Source organism: Rhineura floridana, chromosome 20 (assembly GCF_030035675.1).
Source record: "Rhineura floridana isolate rRhiFlo1 chromosome 20, rRhiFlo1.hap2, whole genome shotgun sequence".
NCBI lineage: Eukaryota > Metazoa > Chordata > Lepidosauria > Squamata > Rhineuridae > Rhineura > Rhineura floridana.
The window spans coordinates 21,670,996-21,693,045 of record NC_084499.1 but is presented as its reverse complement, the minus strand read 5'-3'; the positions used below and the strand labels follow the sequence as shown (position 1 = coordinate 21,693,045).

At 49.8% G+C, this 22,050-nt stretch overlaps 1 protein-coding gene across 1 annotated transcript in view; it reads right to left on the bottom strand.

Moving 5' to 3' along the window:
* Positions 1-22,050, bottom strand: part of NOTCH1 (notch receptor 1) — a 98,255-nt gene that overhangs the window by 9,597 nt on the left and 66,608 nt on the right. The window contains exons 16-29 of the mRNA XM_061603695.1: positions 20,422-20,541; positions 18,509-18,661; positions 16,869-17,097; positions 15,145-15,346; positions 14,861-15,014; positions 14,303-14,487; positions 12,654-12,786; positions 12,035-12,292; positions 11,163-11,275; positions 9,220-9,788; positions 6,693-7,121; positions 5,887-6,035; positions 1,192-1,408; positions 34-124 (exon numbers count right to left, since the gene is read on the bottom strand). Of these exons, the coding sequence (XP_061459679.1) occupies positions 34-124; positions 1,192-1,408; positions 5,887-6,035; positions 6,693-7,121; positions 9,220-9,788; positions 11,163-11,275; positions 12,035-12,292; positions 12,654-12,786; positions 14,303-14,487; positions 14,861-15,014; positions 15,145-15,346; positions 16,869-17,097; positions 18,509-18,661; positions 20,422-20,541 (3,002 nt within the window). The remainder of the gene's footprint in view (positions 1-33; positions 125-1,191; positions 1,409-5,886; positions 6,036-6,692; positions 7,122-9,219; positions 9,789-11,162; positions 11,276-12,034; positions 12,293-12,653; positions 12,787-14,302; positions 14,488-14,860; positions 15,015-15,144; positions 15,347-16,868; positions 17,098-18,508; positions 18,662-20,421; positions 20,542-22,050) is intronic.

Below are 22,050 nucleotides of genomic sequence, written 5' to 3'. Positions count from 1 at the left end.
CCGACCGAAGGCAAAGCTCTCCTGTTGGCTCACCCTGAACTTCTTGGTGTCTAGAGACTCTTCATCGCCCCATTCATTCTGGTTGTCGTCCATCAGGGTCCCATTTGAAGCATTCTTCAAGGGTCTTCATGATGTTGAGGAGGGGAGGAGAGAGAGAGAGAGAGAAGGAGAAGGGGGCACAGGCGTCAGAGCCACTGGTAGAAAAGTCAAGTCGTGAATCTTTGACATCAAGGTGAAAGAAAGTAATTAAGGATTTGTTTGTTGTTGTTGTTTAAAAAAAGCAGCCTCCCTGCCATTGTTACGTTTCATCATTAAGTGTCTGACCGTCAGGTAAGATTTCATTATGTCTTTTATCAGAGCTGGGGGGTTTAAAGAGGAGCTTGCTTAAAGCGGGAAGAGGAACAAAATTAAGACCCAAGCCGCCTCCTGCCTCAAGGTGTCATTCCTGAGTTATGCAACTGTCTTACTTTTTAATCTAAGACATGCCACAAAATATGGTCCTAGGGCTGGGGATCAAAAAGGGTCATATGACACAATCCCAGATCCTCTCAAGCAGAGTTTGGAGGAAGAAAGAGCCAGAGATTTTACAGTCCAGCCTCCCTCCACTGAGACAGGACAACAGAAACCTGCATAGCAAGGCCGAATAATGGCAGCTGCTCTCGACACCGCTGGCCTCCAACAGGTGGGTCCTACTGGAAACCCAAAGGGATTCAACCCCCCCTCCCCAAGAAGGGCTGCCACAGAGTCCTTGAGCTAAACCGTTCAGCCAACTGGCTTCTCCAGCCAGCCACCCTGGAAGCTTTCCTATTTTGTCCATCGCCTTGAAACGTACCACCACAAAATCCGTCCTTAAAACAGGGATCGAATCAGGCTCCGGATGTTCCCCCCTAATACTTTTAACATCTTTGTCCACTTCCCATCTAGAGCTGCCATGCTGCATGTATCAAAAGCGACTTTTTACACAAACAAGGTGAAAATCTAAGATCGAGCCTTGGCCAGTCGTTTCGGACATACAGCCCCCAAGCGACAACTAGAGGGCACCCAGTTGGCAAAGGCAGTGTAAGGAGGGTGAAGAGTGGAGGGAAAGGAAAGGGGACTGGCCCCCACGCAGCCCAGGGAGGGGGCAGGAAAGCGCTCTCCCTCCCCCTCCAAGCGGCAACCGGAGGGAGGCTAAAGGAAGGGACGACTCACTTCAGCCCCACGGAATCCTCCCCTAGAGGTTCCCGCCGCTTCTTCTTGCTCGACTCCGTCACTTTGAAGCCCTCGGGGAACCACAGCTGCCCATGTTCTCTCCGCCGCTTGCGAGATGCCAACACGCCGACGCCAATGAAGAGGAGGAGGAAGAGAGCGGGCACGACCACGTACATAGGATACCACGGGGTGCTCCTCGCGTGGTCAGTACTTTCACCTAAAAGGGAAAGGGAGGCAGGGCACGCCGGGAGGATGCCGAGTTCAGCGGCATATCCAAACGGAGGCAGAAGCAACATTAGCTCCTAAGCACCCTCTCCGGCTTGTCTAATTCTTTTGCACATGCCCCCACCCCCCCGCCCCCAAACTCCTCCAAAGCCCTCTGGAAAATGGAGGTCATTCTTCCTCACTATTCATCAGAATTGCAAACTGATTCTGTTTCTGCTGCCGCACCGGGGGGGGGGCAGGGAGGCTTTCCTCCCTTTAAGGGAAAAAGGATTAGCAAACTTCAAATCATTGCATTCGCATTGAGCTGTTAAGTCGACAGGATTGAGGGGGGATTTGGAAGATGCAAACTTCAACACTTCGCATGTCACTGATCGATCACAAGGTTTGGGTTGTGGGGTTAGCTGCTCGCTCTCTCCTCCACATAGCCACCCCCCCAACACACCCTCTCCTTTATCCCTCCACCCCCCCCCGAGCAGTAATGATTTTGACATCAGCAACGGAAGAGAGGCAAAATGTAAAGAAGGAATTTTGGAGAAAAGTAAGTCAGTCAACTTTAATTGCTCAGAGCTATTTGCCATCACAATAAAATACGATAAGATACTATAAAATACAAGAGCAGATATAGGGATATACAAATATTACAAGTATTACAAAATAAAAAGGAGTAGATAAGTATGTGTACATATATGCCCAAAATATATAGTTAAGAATATAATATTAAATATTTAAAAGCTGATCCTGAGCTGAGGCCAAGTGTTTAACATACTTAGCCCTAATTTTCCCAGCTGCCAGAGCAAAATTTGCCACTTGTTGTGTTACATAGGTGTCGTTGCCCACTAATAGGATAGCTATTTGCTCCATGGTCGGCCTTCCAGACATAGAGCGGATTATAGGGTATAAGAATTTGTGCCTAGGGTCTTTATAGAGGGAGCATCTCAAGAGGTAGTGGATAATATCCTCCACATCCCCTGATTGGCATATACAAACTCGGAGATGAGGGGGAGTATTAGCATAGCGCCCTTCTAACAGGGCTGTAGGCATAGTCTGGAGTCGTAAGGCGGTGAACGCTCTTCTCAGAGAGGGTACTGTTAAGAGGGCAAAATAGGGCTCCATGTTAAATGATGTTTTATACCATGAGTACCCCGGTGAAAAAGGAGATTGGTTGGCTGAGTGGAGAGTCCATCTCTGGGTATATAAGAGTATCCTATCCCTTAACAATTTCTTGGCCCTAGATGATAACTGAGTCGGTAAAAGGTCAATGGAGATCCCGTAGGCTGCCATTATAGGTTTTATCCGACTTAGCCACGTAGTTAGGAGGGGTGACCGTAATTGCTCAAGAAGGCATTTTTTTGGAAGGCAAGAATCATCCATGTCAGCCAATCTCAGCCGATAAGAGGCCAGCGCAACATGAGCCAGTGATTCAACCGAATGTGAGCCGGTCTCCAACCTTAATAAAGAAACAGGAGTGCCGCGGGGGGCAGCCAGGATAAATCTAAGAAAGTGATTTTGGACTTTCTCGAGGGGAGAGATGTTGACATAACCCCAAACCTCTGCCCCATACAGAAGTTGTGGGATTATCTTCCTACAGAAGATTTCTACTGTGGGGTGACCAAGCTTCCACCTTTGGTGTTGAAAAAGCGACAAAGCTGGTGAGAGGCATGAGCAGCCTTTAGCCGGGCAGATTCCAGGTGTAAATTCCAAGAGAGATTGGAATTGAAGTGAAGGCCCAGGTAGCGGTAACTACGTTGCTGTTGAATGGGCTTACCATTTAATCTCCATACATGCCTAGCCCTTTTCCTTCCAAACACCACCACCTTGGTCTTAGCATAATTAATCTTTAGATGTTCCCTGGCGCAAACTGAGCCCAAACTGGCAAGCAGTCTTCTCATTCCAATTTGAGTAGTAGAAATCAAGGCCAAATCATTGGCATATAATAACATGGATAGTTTGTCTGTTAAAATTGAGGGCGGGAAATACTGCGTGCCTGAAAGATCCTGGACAATATTATTTATATAAAAATTAAAGAGAAAAGGGGCCAGGAGGCAGCCCTGACGGACCCCTCTTTTAGTAGGGATTTCCTCTGAGAGGAGCCCATTTGCCCCCAATCTCACCCTAAGGGAGGTATCTGAGTGCAGGATTTGCAGTAAGGAGAGAAGGCGTCTATCTATATTTGTATTAGCTAATTTTAGCCATAGACACCCTCTATCTATCCGGTCAAAAGCAGACAAAAAGTCTACAAAAGTGACTAATAATTCTTTTCTATTATAGAAGGCATATTTCTGAATTAGATGAGATAAAATGTAACACTGATCTGACGTGGACTTGCCTTTAACAAACCCTGCTTGCTCCTGTGCAATAATAGCATTCGCTTTGGCCCAATTTTCCAACTTGTTTAAAAGGTACTTGGCATAAATCTTGGATGCAATATCCAGGAGGCTAATCGGCCTAAAATTGTCAGGATTGGACTTAGATCCACCCTTATGGAGGGGCACCACGGTACTGATACCCCAACCTTTGGGAATAACTCCATGACTGTTAATAGAGGTGAATAGTTTTGCTAGCACCGGTGCCCACCATACCAGATTAGACTTAAATATTTCAGGGGGGAGCATGTCCTCACCTGGGGCCTTATTATTAGACAGAGAGTTAATCAGTGGGATAACTTCCTCAGGTAAAACCGGTGCCCACTCAGGACATGAATATAAAGACTGAATTATTTTATTCAGATCTGGCTGAGAGCTTAATGTACCATTACTATAAAGTGTAGTAAAGTGCAAACACCAGTGGTCTGAAGTTATTTGATTCTCGATGATTGCACAGTGACCCTTCAGTCCTTTTGAGACAAGTTTCCAAAATTTAGAAGTGTTTTTCTCTGCAGAAGCAAGACCCAGCTCCATCCACTGTTTCTGAATATAATTAGCTTTTTTTTTTTTTGCCTTAAAAGTTTTTTATAGGAGCGGCGGTGGGACAAAAAAGTATGGAAATTTTCGTAGGAGTCATCCTGACACAGGCTCCTAATGGCCTGCGATAAATCACGTTTCGCTTTTACACAACGGTGATCAAACCAGCCCGTGTTCTTGAAGGTAGAGGGACGTGTATTGATCAAGAAAGGCTTTAACATCTTGGCAATGGAGTTATAAAGGGTGGATGGATTGGATGAAGACAGAAGAGATTCACGTAAATCTAATAAAGTAGGGAGATTTAGGAAGGAGTTTATAGCCGCCTCAGTTTTACCATTCCAGAGAATTCTTTTACCACCTTGAGAAACTAAGTTCATAGATGGTACAAAAACATTAGAGGGGGGGCATAAAGGAGTGGTAAGGAGTAAATATATAGGCATATGGTCACTCTCTGGTCTAGACATCACCCCAAAAAATTTAATTTGGGAAATAAGGGGTTGAGAGAGGACCATAAAGTCAATTACACTCCTGCCACGCGGACCAAAATAGGTATAAGCATCTGAATCTGGGAATAGAGAGGAGCCATTACACAAAAAGAGCTGACATTTGTAAACCAGATTAAAGAATGAACAACCTGCAGAATTTATAACTGCGTCCGATGTCCTACAAGAAAAAGCAGACAGGTCCTCCGTAGTTAGCCCTAACTTGCTTCCCAAAACGAAGTTGTTGGGTCCTAATCTTGCATTGAAGTCCCCGGTCAACAAAATTGCAGGATCCTTAAATGTTTGATATATATAGGTCAATACCTGGTCTAATTCTGACCAGGTAGCAAACATCAAATCATTGCATTCGCATTGAGCTGTTAAGTCGACAGGATTGAGGGAGGATTTGGAAGATGCAAACTTCAACACTTCGCATGTCACTGATCGATCACAAGGTTTGGGTTGTGGGGTTAGCTGCTCTCTCTCTCCTCCACATAGCCACCCCCCAACACACCCTCTCCTTTATCTCTCCCCCCCCCGAGCAGTAATGATTTTGACATCAGCAACGGAAGAGAGGCAAAATGTAAAGAAGGAATTTTGAAGAAAAAGAAAAAAGCATTTTGGGATATTGTTTCCTTCTTAAAAAGGCATTCAGTTCTTTTTTTAAATGGTATTGTTAAATACAAGCATGACAAGGCTGCGTCTCGCGCATTTTATGGCTTTTGGCACCACAGTTTGCAATGTTTTTCTCTATGCCCATGTACTTGTGGCTGTTGTGTGACATCTACATCTACACCCAAACACAAAGAGTGTGTGTGCATGTATTTCTCTGTCTTAAACACATACATGCAGGGCCAGCTTCACACATCTGATAGAAGTTGATCCTAGTCTACAAAAGTTGTAAAATCCATCAATCTTCTCACGTGCCTCTCTTGCTGTTATTCAATATTAAGAAGATCCAAGATTCTCTTGACTGGCTAATGCTTTGCTCAGGGGTCATGATTCCCCTGTGTCACCGCCATGGTATTAATGACTGGGATGCCTCAAACGAATCCCCAGCGGGTGATTCTCGCATGTGACGGACTTACTCTTAACAGCTTTGATTTTGTAAGGGATGTCCAGGCTGCCACGTGAGGCCAAAGCACCCAGGAACGCTGCCACGTCTGTGGCGCTCTGGAAGCACTGAGAGGAAGACTGGATGCATTGCCGGTTGTCAATCTCCAAATGAACGATCGATCTGCAGGTTTGGGAAGAAGGAAAGCAAGAAAAAAAGAAGAGAGTAAGAAGCAGTGATCTCAAGTGGGCAAGTGTCCCTCTTAAGTGCTTCTGCTACCAACTCCATCTACCGAGGAGGGTTTAATGGCTTCTCCGCCTCTCCCAGGGTTGTTCAAAGCAGTCCTCAAACTGCACCCTGGCTCCAATTAAGCCCTGGTAGCTGGTGATCAGATATTGCATCCCAGGGGGCCTTTCAAGGCTGGTGCAGGGACCCACCCAAGAGCTCTGCATTAACCTTGCAAGTAAGGCGGACCTTTTACTTGCCAGTCTGCCCACAGGCACACCTATTTTTAAACCGTTTATGGCACAGAGAGAACCCAAAAGGAAAAAGTAAACAACTCTCTGGGAGAGGCCCCTTCCTGAAACCCTGGAGAGCCGCTGCCTGTCAGTGTAGACAGCACTGAGCTAGGTGGGCCCACGTTCTGATTCAGGGTTATAGCCAACTAAGTTTTACTCAGAGGAGACCCACTGAAAAAGTTAGTCACGGTTGCTCATTTCAATGGTTCCACTCTGACTAGGACTAGCAGGGGACACCGTGTAAGGATGCTTCCTCTTTGCGAAGGGCGGCTGACGGCTGTGGCTGCCCCCTCCAAGCAAGCCCCCCGGCGGAGCCTCTCACCCGCAGAGGTCGTCCCCCTGGTCCATCTCTCTCCTCTGCCTCCCGCCGAACCTCGAGTAGAGAGAGGCCTTCATGCGGAAGACCACACTGGACACATCCGGCCAGCTGTCGGCTGACCGCTTGACATGGTGCTTCTTCAACTCCTCCGGGTTGCCGTAGTAGGGGAAGATCATGTACTCGCCGTTGGCGTCCTTCTTGAAGACCACATTGGTGTGCAGGACGCGGCTGAGCTCCCGCAGGAAGTTGAAGGAGTTGTTCCTCAGGTTCTCCGGGGAGGTCAACACCACCACCACCAGGGTCCCGTCCGCAAGCTTCTCGGGCACGTTGTTGGCACAGTCGAGGCCGTCCCACTCGCACTCTGCATTGTTGCAGCCCTGGTCACAATGGCCGTCGGAGAAGTGGTCCTTGCAGTACTGGTCATACAGAGGGCTGCGCAGGCAGGAAGGGGAGGAGGAAAAACCAGTTATGCCAACAGGCCTTCTCGACATGGAGTGCAAGAAGACCTGGCACCAGCAGTTGGAACTTCACTGCCCTCCCACCCGCCTGTCACTTTTGCTGCTTCCTCCAGAGGAGAGGCCAGGCAGCTGGCTGTAAATCATGTAGCCGGGGGGGGGGGCGTGGGGGGGCAGAGAGACCACCCCCCTGCACTGTTCTTAAGCCAGGCTGCTGAGACTCATTTATTTATTTATTTATTTATTATTTGATTTATATCCCGCCCTTCCTCCCAGTAGAAACCCTTGGAACTGCAATGAAACCAGCACCAGCAGTTGGTACTTTTATTATCTTGCTTTTTTGCTCTCTTCCAGGTGTGGGGCACCTTTACAACTCCCATAATCATCCCTGCCCATCGGCCATGCTTGCTGTCCAGGGCTGAGGGGAGTTGTCGTCCAGCAAGGGCCAAAGGTGCCCCCACCCACCTGCTCTGGACCTTTGTATTTAAGTCAAGGGTATTTCTTTTGCAATACTGAATTGATTCTACATTTGCTAAGTTGCTTGATTTTTGTCTTATTTGAATTTATTGATATGTTTTGTAAACAGCCTTCTTCCACCAGCCTCAGTGTTTGTATTTTGGTTAATAAGGGGATGGATGTCTGTTGTAAGTAGCTCTGAGCATAGCTCACTGTGGAATGGCAGCATATCAGTGATCTCAATCAATCAACCACCACATGAGCCGGGCACGGCTCGTGAAGAGTTTCACGTGGCTCATAGAGGTCGCCCATAGTTCTATTACTGGTTTATCGTATCACACAACTAACAGGAGCCAGAAAAGCAACATTCGACGTTAAGTAATAATGGAAGGATGCTGAAGAAATTTGATTTCTGCAAATTTGGATGTGACCAGACCACCTTGTCCATCAAGGGCGAGGTGAGGTTTGAGGGAGGGGCTCTTGACTGGCAGCTTAGCCTCTCAGTTAGTGCACTGCAGCCTCCTCTCCTAAGGCAGCCACCTCTACACTTGTTCCCATCTACCAACACACTCACAGATCTTGTAAAAACAACAACCACTGCACACACACCTGAACCCAAAAACAAGTTACACAAAGTTCAGGAAATCCCTCTACCGCTTGGAACAAGGATACACTATGCTCCCAGGCATTTTAATGTTTATGTTTAATGTTTTAGCTTAAATCTGCTGATACTTGTTATTGATTTTACTGTAACATTGTATTTTAACTCTGTTTTGTACACCGCCCAGAGAGCTACTAGCTATGGGCGGTTTATAAATGAAATGAAATAAATAAATAATAAATAAAGAATACACGTAGAAGATTGCATCATCCCCTCCATACCCAACCGATCCCTGCATTCTGCTGGGGAAGGCATCCTACAGATTCCATCATATCAGGAGTTCTGTTCTGCATACTGTCAGAATCGGGCCTTCAGTGTGGCGGCCCCTACCCTTTGGAACTCCCTGCCAGGGCCCTGCTCTGTCGCCTTTTTGGCATCCACTAAAAACATTCCTCTTTCAGAAAGCCTTCTAAAATCTTATCCCAACTGGCATCTGTCTTGGATCTGAATTGATTTTATGTATATCCTGTTGTAGTTTTAAACTGTTCTTATTTTTTATTTTTTTTAAAAAAAGTTTTTATATATGCAATTGTTTTAACTGTTTTTATATATGGAACTGTTCTATATATTTTTATTTTATTTATAAACATATTTGTATACTGCTATTCATAGAAAAGAATCAAAGTGGTCAGCATTCTATCTATATATACACAAAAACCATGTAAAAAATTAAAATCGGAAATCAATTAACTATTGCAGAAAGTACCATCTCAATTACCTGCATACGCCTGGCAGCATAGAAAAGTTTTCAGCAGGCGTTTAAAAAGTTAGAGCGGAAGGTGTCTGCTGAAGCTCTGTTGGCGGAGCATTCCACAGGACTGGGCCGACAGCCCAATATAATGTGTTATTAGATTGCCAATTGCTTTGGGATACCTCAGGGGAAGCAACCCCTAAATGCAATAAAGAACAACATGCATGCAGATCATGCACACCTGCTGGCCGGAGGGTGGGCACTTACTTGCACTGCCCTTCCACCTTCTGGCAGTCGAAGCCATCGTAGAGGCAGCCGGTGTTGTTGCACTGAGTATCGCACTTGCCGTCGTTGAAGTACTCCCAGCACTGCAGGGCCTGCGAGCAATTCTTCCAGGGGTCATTGAAGTTGAGCGAGCAATCCCCTCCGTCCCACCCACAGGCGTGCTTGTTGCACTGTGCATCGCAGACCTTGTTGCCGGCATGGGCGGCACAGCCCGGGATTTCGCAGTTCTCCTCGAAGGGGGGTGGGACGATGTCCCGGCCGACGCCCCCAAGGAAGTCAAAGTCCAGGATGTGGCAATTGAGCCCGTTGAACTTGGCAGGGCAGACGCACCGGTACTGGGGCGGCTCCTTGGCGGCCTGGCAGGTGCCCCCGTTGTAGCAGGGGCTGGAGTGGCAAGGGCTGCTGGAAGAGAACTGGCACTCGGGGCCAGTGAAGCCCAGCATGCACACGCACGCGGAGCTTTTCTGGGTGGAGATGCACGTCCCGCCATTCAGGCACCGCAGCGTCCCGCAGCTGCGCAAGTCATTTTCACACGTGGCGCCATCGAAGCCCTGCGAACGAAAGGACAGGTCATGGATATGTTCCCAGGGTGGGTCAGGACAATGGCCCGCCTAGCTCAGTGTCCTCGTCCGTCCGGTTCCTCTTCCTGGACAGCACAGGAGGAGGTCTCCGCTGGGTCAGAACAAGGGTCCGCCCGGCCCAACATTAAGCTTCCGACAGCAGAAGGCAGGGCTCTATTTAACTGTTCCTTCAGCGCCTGGGGATGCTTCAGATACAGAGGCTGGCTTCCTATCAAGACTTTATAGACGTGGCAAAGGTGGCACTGTGGTCCTTAAACTTGCATTTGATGCCAAAGTCAGTAGAGGTTAGCGCCCTCTTTACTGATGGCTGCTCCACTTCCGAACTTTCAGGTAAGCATGATCAGCGCTGATCACACGTCCACTGATCTCATACGTAAGAAGCTGGTCCATCGAGTGCAGTATTGTTGACACTGACTGGCAGCAGCTCTCTAGGGTTTTAGAAGGGCACACTCTCAGCCCTACCAGGAGATGCCATTGGGGACCTTCTGCATGCAAGGCGGATGCTCTGCCACTGACCTATGGCCCTTCCCCATAGAAAGAGTCAGGAAACAGCATGTTCCCTGGCCATGGTGGAAACCTGGAGGAGCAGTACACCCTCTTCTCCTCTAGAGGGCACAAGCAGACCAGAATGCCAGCATGGCAAGCGCCCCAAGATAGGGCCAGCCAGCCTTCCCCAACCTGGTGCCCACCTGGTGTTTTGGACTACAACTCCCATCTGCCCCAGCAGTCCATGGTTTCTCTGCCTGCCGTAGCCATTGCAGTGTGCTGTGTGACGTGGCCAGTGATTTTCAAATCGTATTTTTCTTGTTTCTTTCATTTCTTGAATTCCACAGAATTCAAACTGTAAGTGCTGTTCAAAGACACCACCTGAATGAAGTTTGCAGACCACCGTTTGGGAACCCCTGTCTTAAGCACTGGGAGGGCACCAGGGCTGTGGGAAGCGGAGATGGACCCGCTGGGATGCATTCAACAAAGTTCTGCTCAGAGTATTAACTTTGCCACGTCTAACCAAAGTAAGCATTGGACAGAACTGATTGCTACTCTCCCTCCAGGGGCCCTTCCAGTTCCTCCTGCCCCCTCTTTCCCCCACAGGTGCCAACAGTTGGAGATGGTGCACCACCAAACACTGGAGGTGGGTGGATAGAAAAAGTGACGTCCAGGGCAGCTGGCCCACGGAGGAGCTGGCTTGCCCCCCAGGGCAATCACAGGCCGCTGCCCTGCCTGCCCCCTTCTTCATGCCAGAACAGGCTCTAAGAGGGGGCACAATTAATTTCACTTGCTTCCATCATCGCTCTCCTCTGAATCCCCCAGCCCACCCCCTGAAGCTGGAAACTGAATACGCACAAAAGGGCATCTGCAGATGTAGCCGTGCTGCATGTTGCTGGCAACCGCACAGGTCCCACCGTTCTTGCAAGGCTTGTTCCGACAGCTGTCCACCACCATCTCGCAGTGACGCCCTGGGCAGGCACAGAGAAAGCCCAGTCAAGTTGCAACGTACCCCCAATTCCCAGAGTGGTTTCACAGCCAACCCCTCTTCTCAGAGAACTCTGGGAATCGTAGCTCGGTGAGGGGAAGGGGGGGGGTGTCAACACCCTTCACAAACTACACTTCCCAGGATACTTTGGGGGAAGAAGCTCTGACTGTTCAAACTGGCGTAAGAGTGCTTTAAATGTGTCCTGTGGATGGGACCTAAGAGGTGGACGACGACCAAAGTGAATTCCGCGAGAGACTTTTATTGTAAGGCTGAAAGGACCATCCACTACTCAGTGGCCTGAAGTGCTCACTGCCTTCTCTACATTTGAACACATGCCTTGTAACTGTGAATCAAGAGGTCAACTGAGAACGCTTAATATCCATCTGTGGGTGCTATCCAATAGAGTTGTTTTGTGAATGCAAGGATTTACACTTCCGCAATGAAACTTCCCCCCCCTCTGCAAATCTGCTCTGTAGGGCTGGGGGAAAACCAAGAACAGATTTAAGGGATGCGGGGGGGGGGGGTAGTTTCATTGCACAAGTGTAAATCCTTGTGTTAAAATAATGCATTACTTTGTGCTACGCTGGATACAAGCCATTTCGTTTAAATTAGGGTTGATGGCATATTGTTATTGTAAATGTCAGCTGCCAATTTAAAAAAAAATTTTTTGTTATATTTGCAAATAAAAATACTTCTTTAAATAAAAAAAGGAAAAAAGCGAAGAAAATGCCAAGATCCTCACCAGAGTAGCCTGGCCGGCACTCGCACATGTAATCGTTAATCCGCTGCACGCAGTTCTGGGTCCCGCGTGGGTCGCAGGGGTTGGACAGGCACTCGTTGACGTCCCCCTCGCAGCGCTCCCCGACAAAGCCGAGCAAGCAGATGCAGCTGTAGCCCCCTACCCTGTCCATGCACCTCCCGTTGTTGAAGCACTTGGGGGCCAAGGTGTGGGTGTCAAAGGGCGGGCTGCAGTCGTCCACGTTGATTTCGCAGTGCACCCCTGGGGGGAGGGGGAGGGGGAGGGGGAGGAGGAGTTTAGCAAAGGAAGAAGAGCTGAATTCAGTGACTTGCCCGCACATCGGGCAACCGGCGTTGTTGATTCGAAGGGAGGAGTCCAAATGGCAGTGGCTCTCTGGGGTGCAGACAGGGATCTTTTCCCAGGCCCGCTTGGAGATGCCATCAGGGATTGAGCCTGGGACCTTCTTCTGCATGCAAAGCAGGTACTCTGCCACTGAGCAAGGCCCCTTGCAGAGAATGGACTGATGGAAGCACTGGAGTTTTTCCGCAGTCAGTGGGACAATGGCCTTAAAGAGCCGGCCCGGCCCGGCCCACCTGTGTCCAGCGACCTCCCACCCATTTACCTTGCGTTCCTCTGGGACACGAGCATTTGTAGGTGTTGATGAGATCGATGCAAGTCCCTCCGTTTTGGCAAGGGTGAGAGAGGCATTCGTTAATCTCCTCCGAGCAGTTCGCCCCATGGTAACCAGCGACGCACTGCAAAAGGAGGGCACGGCAGACCTGGGTCAGAGATGTTTTCTGGCCAGTGGGGGGGGTCCGCTCCCCTAGTTGTATTATTTTATTCCTTCCTCCACCACCTTTTAAGGCAAGCCCCCCCTCAAAAGGCAGCTGACAATGAAAATGTCAAAAACAATAAACATTTAATATAAAAACAGCACCCAGATTAAAAATACATATATACACACACACACACACACATTCTGGATCCTTCTCCAATTCTGCCCCCCCCCCCCCACACACAGAGGCTTCTCCTTAAGCTGGGATGCTTGCAACGCCTGTGACATCACAGCAGCTCAGCCAACAGCCACTATGGGGAGGGACGAGAAAACACTTTGGTTGGGGGGAAATCACTCAAGAACTCAAAACGACAGCTCTGTGGTAGGTGGTATTTATTATTAATATTATTATCCTCACATCAAGCTAAGGTCCCAGGGCAGGTAACAACAATATAAAACACAATGTTAAAAGCATTTAGACCAGACTGTAATTACAAGAATAGGGTGGACCCTAAAAATATACATCTCAAGCATCTGCGCATTTTGAACAGTTCTCTAAATCAAGGCCTTCCGATTATTGGCCTGCCTGGACATGCAAACACTTGACCTGCGCTTTGCCCAATACAAAGATCGAAAGCTAGCTGGAACTGACTCCCATCTACAGAGTAAAGGAAGGATTTTGACGTGCTTCGATGTCTGCAAGGGAAGCACCCAAAAGGGCTGTTTTGCAAGAGGTCGTAAGAACATGAGAAGAGCCCTGCAGCTGGATCGGGCCAGAGGGGCCCCCTCTAGGCCAGCCGCCTGTTCTCACAGCGGCCAACCAGATGCCTGTTATGGGAAGAAGCCCACGAGCAGGACCGGAGCGCAACGGCAACTCTCCCCTCCTGTGGCTCCCAGCCACTGGCATTCAGGGCACGCAGCCTCTGACTGTGGAGGCACAGCACAGCCGTCATGGCGAGTAGAACTGCCTCTGCCTGCCACAGTGCATTAAGCTGCCTGGGAACGAGCAGGAGCCAGCCTAACCTCTCTTTACAGATCCAGTCAAAAGGTGCAAACAGGGACACATGAAAGCTGCCTTCGACAGGGTCAGACCATCGGCTCAGCATTGTTGACACTGACTGGCAGCAGCTTTCTGGGGTTTGAGGCAGGGGTCTTTCTTTCCCAGCCATGTCTGGAGAAGCCATTGGGGACTGAACCTGGGACCTTCTGCATGCAAAGCAGGTGCTCTGATCACTGAGCCACAGTCCTTCCCTAGGAAAGTTTGCCTTCTTTGCAGAGTGGCCATAAACAATCCGGCAATCTAGACACCACTGGAAACGCCTGTGTTGGTGGGAGGTTCTGAGCCCAGCCACATTTTTTTCCCTGAGACTCCACTGAACCTCAAGGTTAGGGCCGTGATGCTGCTTAGCCGGGCAATAGAAGCACCCTGTGCAAACCCAGCGGCCTGCTCTGCTCCTGAACCCCAAGCCTGCCTCGCTGCTGAGCCCCGGCCGTACCTCGCACGAGTAGCCCCCAAGGTAGTCTGTGCACGTGGCCCCGTTCTGGCACGGGTTTGGGGAACACTCGTCCACTTGCTCCTCGCAGTAGCTGCCCGTGTAGCCAGCCTGGCACTGGCAGGAGTGGGTGTTGCCGCTGTCCACGCAGAGCCCGGAGTTCCTGCACAGGTGTACCACCTCGACACCTGCAATAGCACCAAAGGGGTGGGAGGTCAAACACAGGGAGGGAGGGAGGCCAGGGCTCAAGGCAGGACAAGACAAAGGCTGCAGCTGCGTGTGCTGAATGCCTCTCCGAGTGAGTAGCCGGAAACACTAAGTCCTCTGCCATCAAACCCTCCAAGTCTGGCCTTCTGCCGTTGCAAGGAAGACCTTTCCAACCAGCCCAACTTGAGGCTCCACCCCACGTCCTTGGACTGCCTGCCTGCAAGAGGCAGTAAGGGCCTGGGTTGGGGCCAGCCCCACTCCTGGCTCAGCCTGTTCCCGCCTCCCCTCCATTCCAAGATCCCAAGGGCAGGGCAGTGCCAGAGCAGGGGAGCTGAGCGACCAGGTAAGGCGCACCTTGCTGCCGCGCAGCCACTTCGCAGGAGACGTTGGGGACATCGCAGTAGAGGCCGGTCCAGCCGCTGGTGCATTCGCAGCGATACAGGTTGCCCTTCTGCCAACACCTCCCGCCGTTCTTGCAGGGGGAGGAATCACACCAACGCACCAAGTTCTGGAGACAAGCGGGGGGTGGGGAGAGTGTTAAAAGGCTCGTGGGTGTGTAATGGCAGAGGGAATCGAGAGACTTCAGGCCAGGCAGGACACAGCCACGAGATCAAGGATGGGGGACAGCAGCCCCTTACCTGGCAACTGAGGCCGGTGTAGCCCTGGGGGCAAGTGCACTTGTATGTCCCGTAGCTGTCCTGGCAAGTGCCGCCGTTCAAGCAGGGCCGGGAGTCGCACTCGTTGATGTCGTGCTCACAGTAGATGCCCGTGAAGCCAGAGGGGCACACACAGGTGAAGGTGTTGATGCCATCCACACAGGTGCCCCCATTGAAGCAGGAGCTGGGGGGCAAAAGAAAGAGGCTGCTCACCCAGAGCTCCCCCCACTCTGGTGCGCTCCACGGGAAGTGCGTTACCCAGAGTCAGGCCACCGCTTCACCACACTCGGAACCGCCTACACCAGGGCTTGCCAAACTCCCCCCCCCAACCACTTGGAAATGGCTGATAGTCCTGGCAGGCCACTCCGTGGTGGTGGTGGTGGCGGCCTGCTGTAAGCCACTGTATTGTTACGGCCTTCTTTTGTTTCTTAGGTTTTATTTCATTGCATTGCAATTCACATTTCATGGAATTCACATTGTAATGCCATAAGATGCAATAAAGCAATAAAAATACAATCAGAATTAATACAAATATTTAACGTGGACCTGAATGAAGCTCACGGGCCACTAGTGGCCCACAGGACACGGCTTGGGAACCTCTGAACTACACTGAGTGGCAGCAACGGCTCTGCAGGGCTTCAGGCAGGAGTCTCTCCCAGCCCTCCCTGGAGGTGCTCCTGGGACTGAACCTGGCTCCTTCTGCATGCAAAGCAGGTGCTCTGCCACTGAGCTATGCCCCGTTCCCTAAAAGTAACGTAAGATTCTAGTCCTCTTTGTTCTGAATAAAGGGTCACATTAAACAGGAACACAGGAAGCTGCCTTATACTGAGTCAGGCCATTAGCCCATCTAGCTCAGTACTGTCTACACTGACTGGCAGCTGCTGGCTCTCCAGGGTTTCCAGCAGGGAATCTCTCCCAGCCCTACCTGGAGATGTTGTCAGGGATTGAACCAGGGACCTTCAGCACACAATGCAGGTGCTCTGCCCGCTGAGCTGTGGCCCTCCCTCCATGCCCTTTGCACATGCACCAGAACTATGCCGGAGAAGGAGTCGCCTTGAGCGAGGGATCCCCCGCTCCTGGTTCTCACTAACCCAAATCTTGGTCAGCAGGATCAATGCCGCAAGTGGGCCAGTCAGAGCCAGGGCTGAGCTCAGAGGGCTGCAGCAGCGCAGAAAAACGCAGGGAAAAGTCTTGGCTATGAAAGACCAACACGTTTATCGTGGGACACAGGAGATTTTGCAAACAAGGGGCCAGTTCATCTGAGTGATATTAATGATGATTCTCTACCAGTATTTTTAATCGTAGATACACTTTTTAAAAAGTTGAAGTACCAGATCTTCACACTTTTCAGCCCAAAGTGTTTGGCTGTGAGTAATCTACAATTCTGTGTAAGCACAGAAAAAACACTGAAGGATGGAGTTTGGGATACATGTGACTGCAAAGCCTTTAGTCAACACTTGCTGAAATCTCAGAGGCCAGTGAAGGCAACAGAACAAAACTTTAAGGAAGTCATCAGGCTGGGCTCCAGAATCCCTTGCCCATCACCAGGATAAATTGTGCAAAAAGAAATTGAAAATGATGTACCATCTAAACAAATTGCAGAGGACAGGTGGTTGATTCTATCACCGCAACCCACACGCACAGAGCCCTGACTACAGCCAAATGCAGCTGAAACAGCCCCCAAGTTATTCTGGGCCCCCAATTACCTTTCCGTGCAGTCAGGTGTGTTGTGTTCACAGTGGATCCCGCTGAAGCCAGAGGGGCAAGTGCAGGTGTAGCTGTTGACACAGTCCGTACAGTTGGCGCCATTCTTGCAAGGGTTGCTGGCACACTCGTCAATGTCCTCCTCGCACTTGGGGCCCCGGAAGCCAGCCAAGCAGTCACAGAAAAAGGTGTTGATGCCATCGGTGCAGGAGCCGCCGTTGTGGCAAGGATCTGGAGGGAAGCAACGGAGGCAGGCAGATTTTTCAGTGCCAGCTGGGCCTCTGCAAGGCCGGCACATCTGATCTTCCACACACTTCCCTAAACTTCCTGTGTGAAATGAAGAGGCACCTCTTCACCTACGCCTTAGACAGCTAATGTATTTTTGTGGGGCCTCCCCACCCACCCCCATTCTGCTCCACTCCTGTTAAGAACATAAGAAGAGCCTGCTGGATCAGGCCAACGGCCCACCTAGTCCATCGCCCTGTTCTGTTTAATCTACACTGTGCTGTTTTTGCTTGGAAAATATTTTAGTCATTTTTCTAACTTATAAACTCTTTGACTTGCTTCTAACTGTATCATTATATTGCTGAAACCCACCTTGGGACCTTACGGTGAAGGTGGGTAGGAAATCAATAAATCAATAGAATACAATAAACTTGCTTACTTGCTGAGGAATCGCTGTATAGTGCAAAAGACCCAGGGGCTACGTCTAACTCACCTGGATTAGGGGCACATCTGCTGGGCCTCCTCGCCGTCCGTTCCCCCTCCCCATGCAATCTGCAAGTATCCCGTAGCACAGGAATGGGGAACCTTTAGCCCTCCAGATGTTGCGGAGACACAATTCCCAGCAGCCCCAGCAGCAAGCACAGCCAATGGCCGGGGATGATGACAGCTGTAGTTCAGCATCCTCTGGAGGGCCAAAGGCGCACCACACCTGCCCTAGAGTACACCTGACCACTTGCCTTGGGGCGCATGTGGGGATCCTTACTTACGAGGTGCGCCTGGCGCCAACACGGTCATCTTTTCGGCGCCAGGTCAAGACTTTCCTCTTCTCCCAGGCATTTTAGCATGTGTCTTTAAATTGTTTTTCATTTTTTAAAAAATTGTGTTTTAAATTGTTTTTGTGTTTTAAAAATTGTATATTTGTTTTTACTGTTTTTAATTGCTGTAAACTGCCCAGAGAGCTTCAACTATGGGGCGGTATATAAATGTAATAAATCAAATCAAATCAATAAAATAAATCCTTTGCACTGTGTGTGAGCTTGGCTACTTCGGAGGTTCAAACGCCACATCCACACCATACTTTTAAAACATTCTTATTTATGCCACTTTAACCAGTCCTGGCTCCTCCCCCCTCCCCCCAAAAGAACAGAATCCCAGAAGTGCAGTTTGTGAAGGATGCTGAGGGCTGTTAGGAAACACCCCTATTCCCCTGAGAGAGCAACAATTCCCTGGGAAGAGGGACTGAATGTTAAACCACTCTGGGAAATGTGAGGGGAAGAAGGGTCCCCAACAGCTCCCATCCCCCTTAGCAAGCTACAGTCTCCAGGCTTCTCTTGTGGGAAGCCAGGACTATTTAAAGTGGTATGATACTACATGAATCGCCTGGTGCAGATGCAGCCCAGGCTGCTTGGACTCTTACTGGGCTGGCAGTCATTCAGGTCCATGTCGCAGGTGTTACCAGTGAACCCAGGTCTGCAGATACAGCGGTAGCTTCCGTTTGTGTTTTGGCATGTGGCGCCATTCCGACAGGGGCTCTTCACACACTCGTTGATGTCAATCTCGCACATTTGCCCTGAGAAGTGGATTTAAACAAATATATAGGAAGGCTTATCCACAAACTAAAACAACTAAAAAAATATTTTATCGCTCACCTGCCTTTTATCACCTTTCATTTATTTTAAGGTATTTATACCACGATTTCCGATGAATCATGTCCAAGGTTAGTTAACAGAAATAAGTGCAACTATATCAGTAAAAAGCTGTCAAGTTCAAGAATAAGAACCAACAAGCCACAGGCAAGTGAGATTAACACAAAAGAACAAACAACGTTTTAGAGACTTTGGTGCCTTTCAGATGTTGCTGGAGTATGACTCCCTCATCCCTCACCATTGGTCATGCTAACGGGAATAGGAGTCAATGGCTTCTGGAGGGACACAGATGTTTCCCCACCCCGGAATTAAATGTAAACAAATGTGCATATTACCAAGACCCCAATATGGACACCTTTCTGAGATACTGAATGACGTGTAAGATGAATGGCTTACAAATTTCATAAACAACATTTTGGCCTGGTGTAGACATCAGACAGGCTCCCTCAAAACCACAATTCCCATCTTAATGAGAGTTTGGAACCAGGTCTGAAGTGGGTCTGTAAACCCTTACTAAGAGGGAATCTGGCTAGCACAAACCATAGTTAGTGGTGTAATGCTAAACCGTGGTTAAAAGATGTCTCCTGGGCTGAGTTTTCTTCTGGTTATGCAGCTATTATGGCACAGGAGCTGCTGCAGGGACGGCCTCACAAACCCTCAAGTATTAGTTTCCAAACGCAGTCCTGTTGGTTTGGGCTCAGCTCACGGAAAACGGACCAGCACCATTGCAAAAAAGAAAGGGCATCTTTAAAATTTGCAACTGAATGGGTCGAGGCCCAGTGCGGCGGGTCCTTCTGCAAAGCAAGGAAGGGAATTGGCAAAAGCATCACTTTAGAGCAAGGCTGGTCAGGGACGTGCAGCAAGCAAGGAGGGATGGAAAGAGAAGGTGAGAAGCTCACCCACCGCGGGAAGGGCTGCAGGAAGCCAGGTGCATCCTAAGTGAGCCAGGGCCTAGACAGCGGTTGCAGCTCCAGGCCATAAATCATGCATCTGCCACAAGAGAGCTTGCTATCTGGGGCCCTTTCAGGGCATCTTCACTACTTGGAGCTGAGGCAGAGATAAAGACAGCTCTCTTTTCTCAATCTTGGTGTCAGGGCGGGGGAGAGGGAATTAACAGGCTTGGAGGCCTGGGACCCCAAGTGCAATTTCAACCACTGCACACATACAGATATACAAAAACTGCTTAGCATTACTTGTGTAGGTCTTTTTAAAAATTCAAAACAAAGTAAATGACATCATTTATAACAAACAGAAGGGTTCAGTCTATCACAGCTGAAATGAACGCTGAGTTTTTAACTTTGGCCACTGCTGGATCAGGCCAAAGGGGCCCCCTCTAGGCCAGCCTCCTGTCCTCACAGTGGCCAACCAGACACCCATTATGGGAAGAAGCCTCTAAGCAGGACCCAAGTGCAAAAGCAGCACTTCCCCACTTGTGATCCCAGCAACTGGCATTCACAGGCCCACTGCCTCCAGGAGTGGGGGCAGAGCATAGTCATTGTGGCTAGTAACCACTGATAGCCTTATCCTCCAAGAATCTGTCTAATCTCTTTTAAACTCATCCAAATTGGAGGTCATCAAAACATCTTGCGGTAGTGAAAGAAATCTGTGTCATAAACCTCACCATCACGCATATGTGCACGTGGGTAAATCTGGAGACCACAGAACAAAAGCCCGAAAGCCCTACCTTGCCAGCCTGGAGGACATGCACACGAGAAGCTCTCGTAGTCTTCGGACTCTCTGCACTTGCCGCCGTTCTTGCAGGGTCCGCCCGCACAAGGAGCCAGGACGTCCCGACAGGTTGGCCCTGAGAGTTTAAAGCAGCAGAGAAACAAAGCTCGCACATTTGGTAAGAGGACGGGCCACAGCTCAGTGGGCAGAGCATCCGCTTGGCATGCAGGGCCCCGGTTCAGGCCCCAACAGCATCTCCAGGTAGGGCTGGGAACATCCCCTGCCTGAAACCCTGGAGAGCCAGCGGCTGCCAGTCAGTGTAGACAACATAGAGCTAGATGGAGCAGTGGCCTGTCTCAATAGAAGGCAGTTTTATAATGTTCCTATTTAATCCAGCCCTTCCTTCAGAACTACGTGGACTAGATTCTCATCTGATTTTTAGGGAAAGGGCCGTAGGTCGGTGGCAGAGCAGCAGCCCAGGCTGTCCCAAATGGCATCTCCAGGCAGGGCTGGGAAAGGCTCCTTGCCTGGAAATGCTGGGCAGCAGCTGCTGGTCAGTGCAGACAATACTGAGCTAGATGGACCAATGGCCTGACTCAGCAGAAAGCAGCTTCCTCTGTTCCCTGGTTCTTGTTCTTGACCTGAAAATGGCAGGGGATGTGCTGTGTTCGTATCCTGCCACCCAAGAAGTCTTGGGCGATTCCAACGCCTGCAGGCGCCTGGAGGGGGCATCTCCTCCGGAATCAGGGAAAGTCAGCAGACATTCCACAGGGTTCATGACGGCCTTTGCGGTGCGGGTGATTTCAGGGCCTTCCCTTCCCTCCGTGCAGCCTTGGAGACTTTCCAAGAGAGATTCCTTTCTCTTGGGGAAGAAATGTTAACCGACGCCAAGGGGCGTTCTGGAAAGGTGTGTTTCCAAAGAGGTTGCAGCCTCAAATTCCACCTGCTTTAGGTTTGGTGACTTTTGGGGCAATCCAGGATGCCATTTTGGGGGGAAGCGAGATTCAACCCCATTTTCCCTTCCCCCGCCGCATCCAGCAGTTCTTCCTGTTTACCAAGCCAACCTTCCCTGCATAATGGCATTATCTTCCGTGTCCGCCAGTTTATCCTCTAAAAGGCCTTTTCTGTTTTCCAGGGGCCTCCACTCCCCCCCCCCACTTCCCTGGTTAGTTTCCACGGCAACCGGCAAAGGCAGGAAAGAAGTCATGGCTTCCTCCAATTGTGCAGCAAAACGGAAGCAGGAAATGGGCAGAGAGGAATCAGCTCAGCAGAAAGTCCTACTCCACGGAACCGCTGGGCCTGTCCGGCAGGTGATGCGGCCATTGCCCTTTGCAAGAGGAGCAGCAATGGAGCAAACAAGCTGCTTGCAAAAAAACACAAAGGGCCGTGGCTCAGCAGGGAGAGCACCTGCCTGGCATGCAGAAGGTCCCGGGTTCAAATCCCCCAATGGCCTCTCCAGGTAGGGCCTGCCCAAAACCCTGGAGAGCAGCTGCCTGTCAGCATGGGTGATAGTGAGCTAAATGGACCAACGACCTGACGTGACATAAAGAGCTTCCTCTCTTCAGTCCTTAATTCATAACTATGAGGACTAGAATCTTACTTTATTGTTAGGTGAAGGACTTCAGCTCAGTGGCAGAGCATCTGC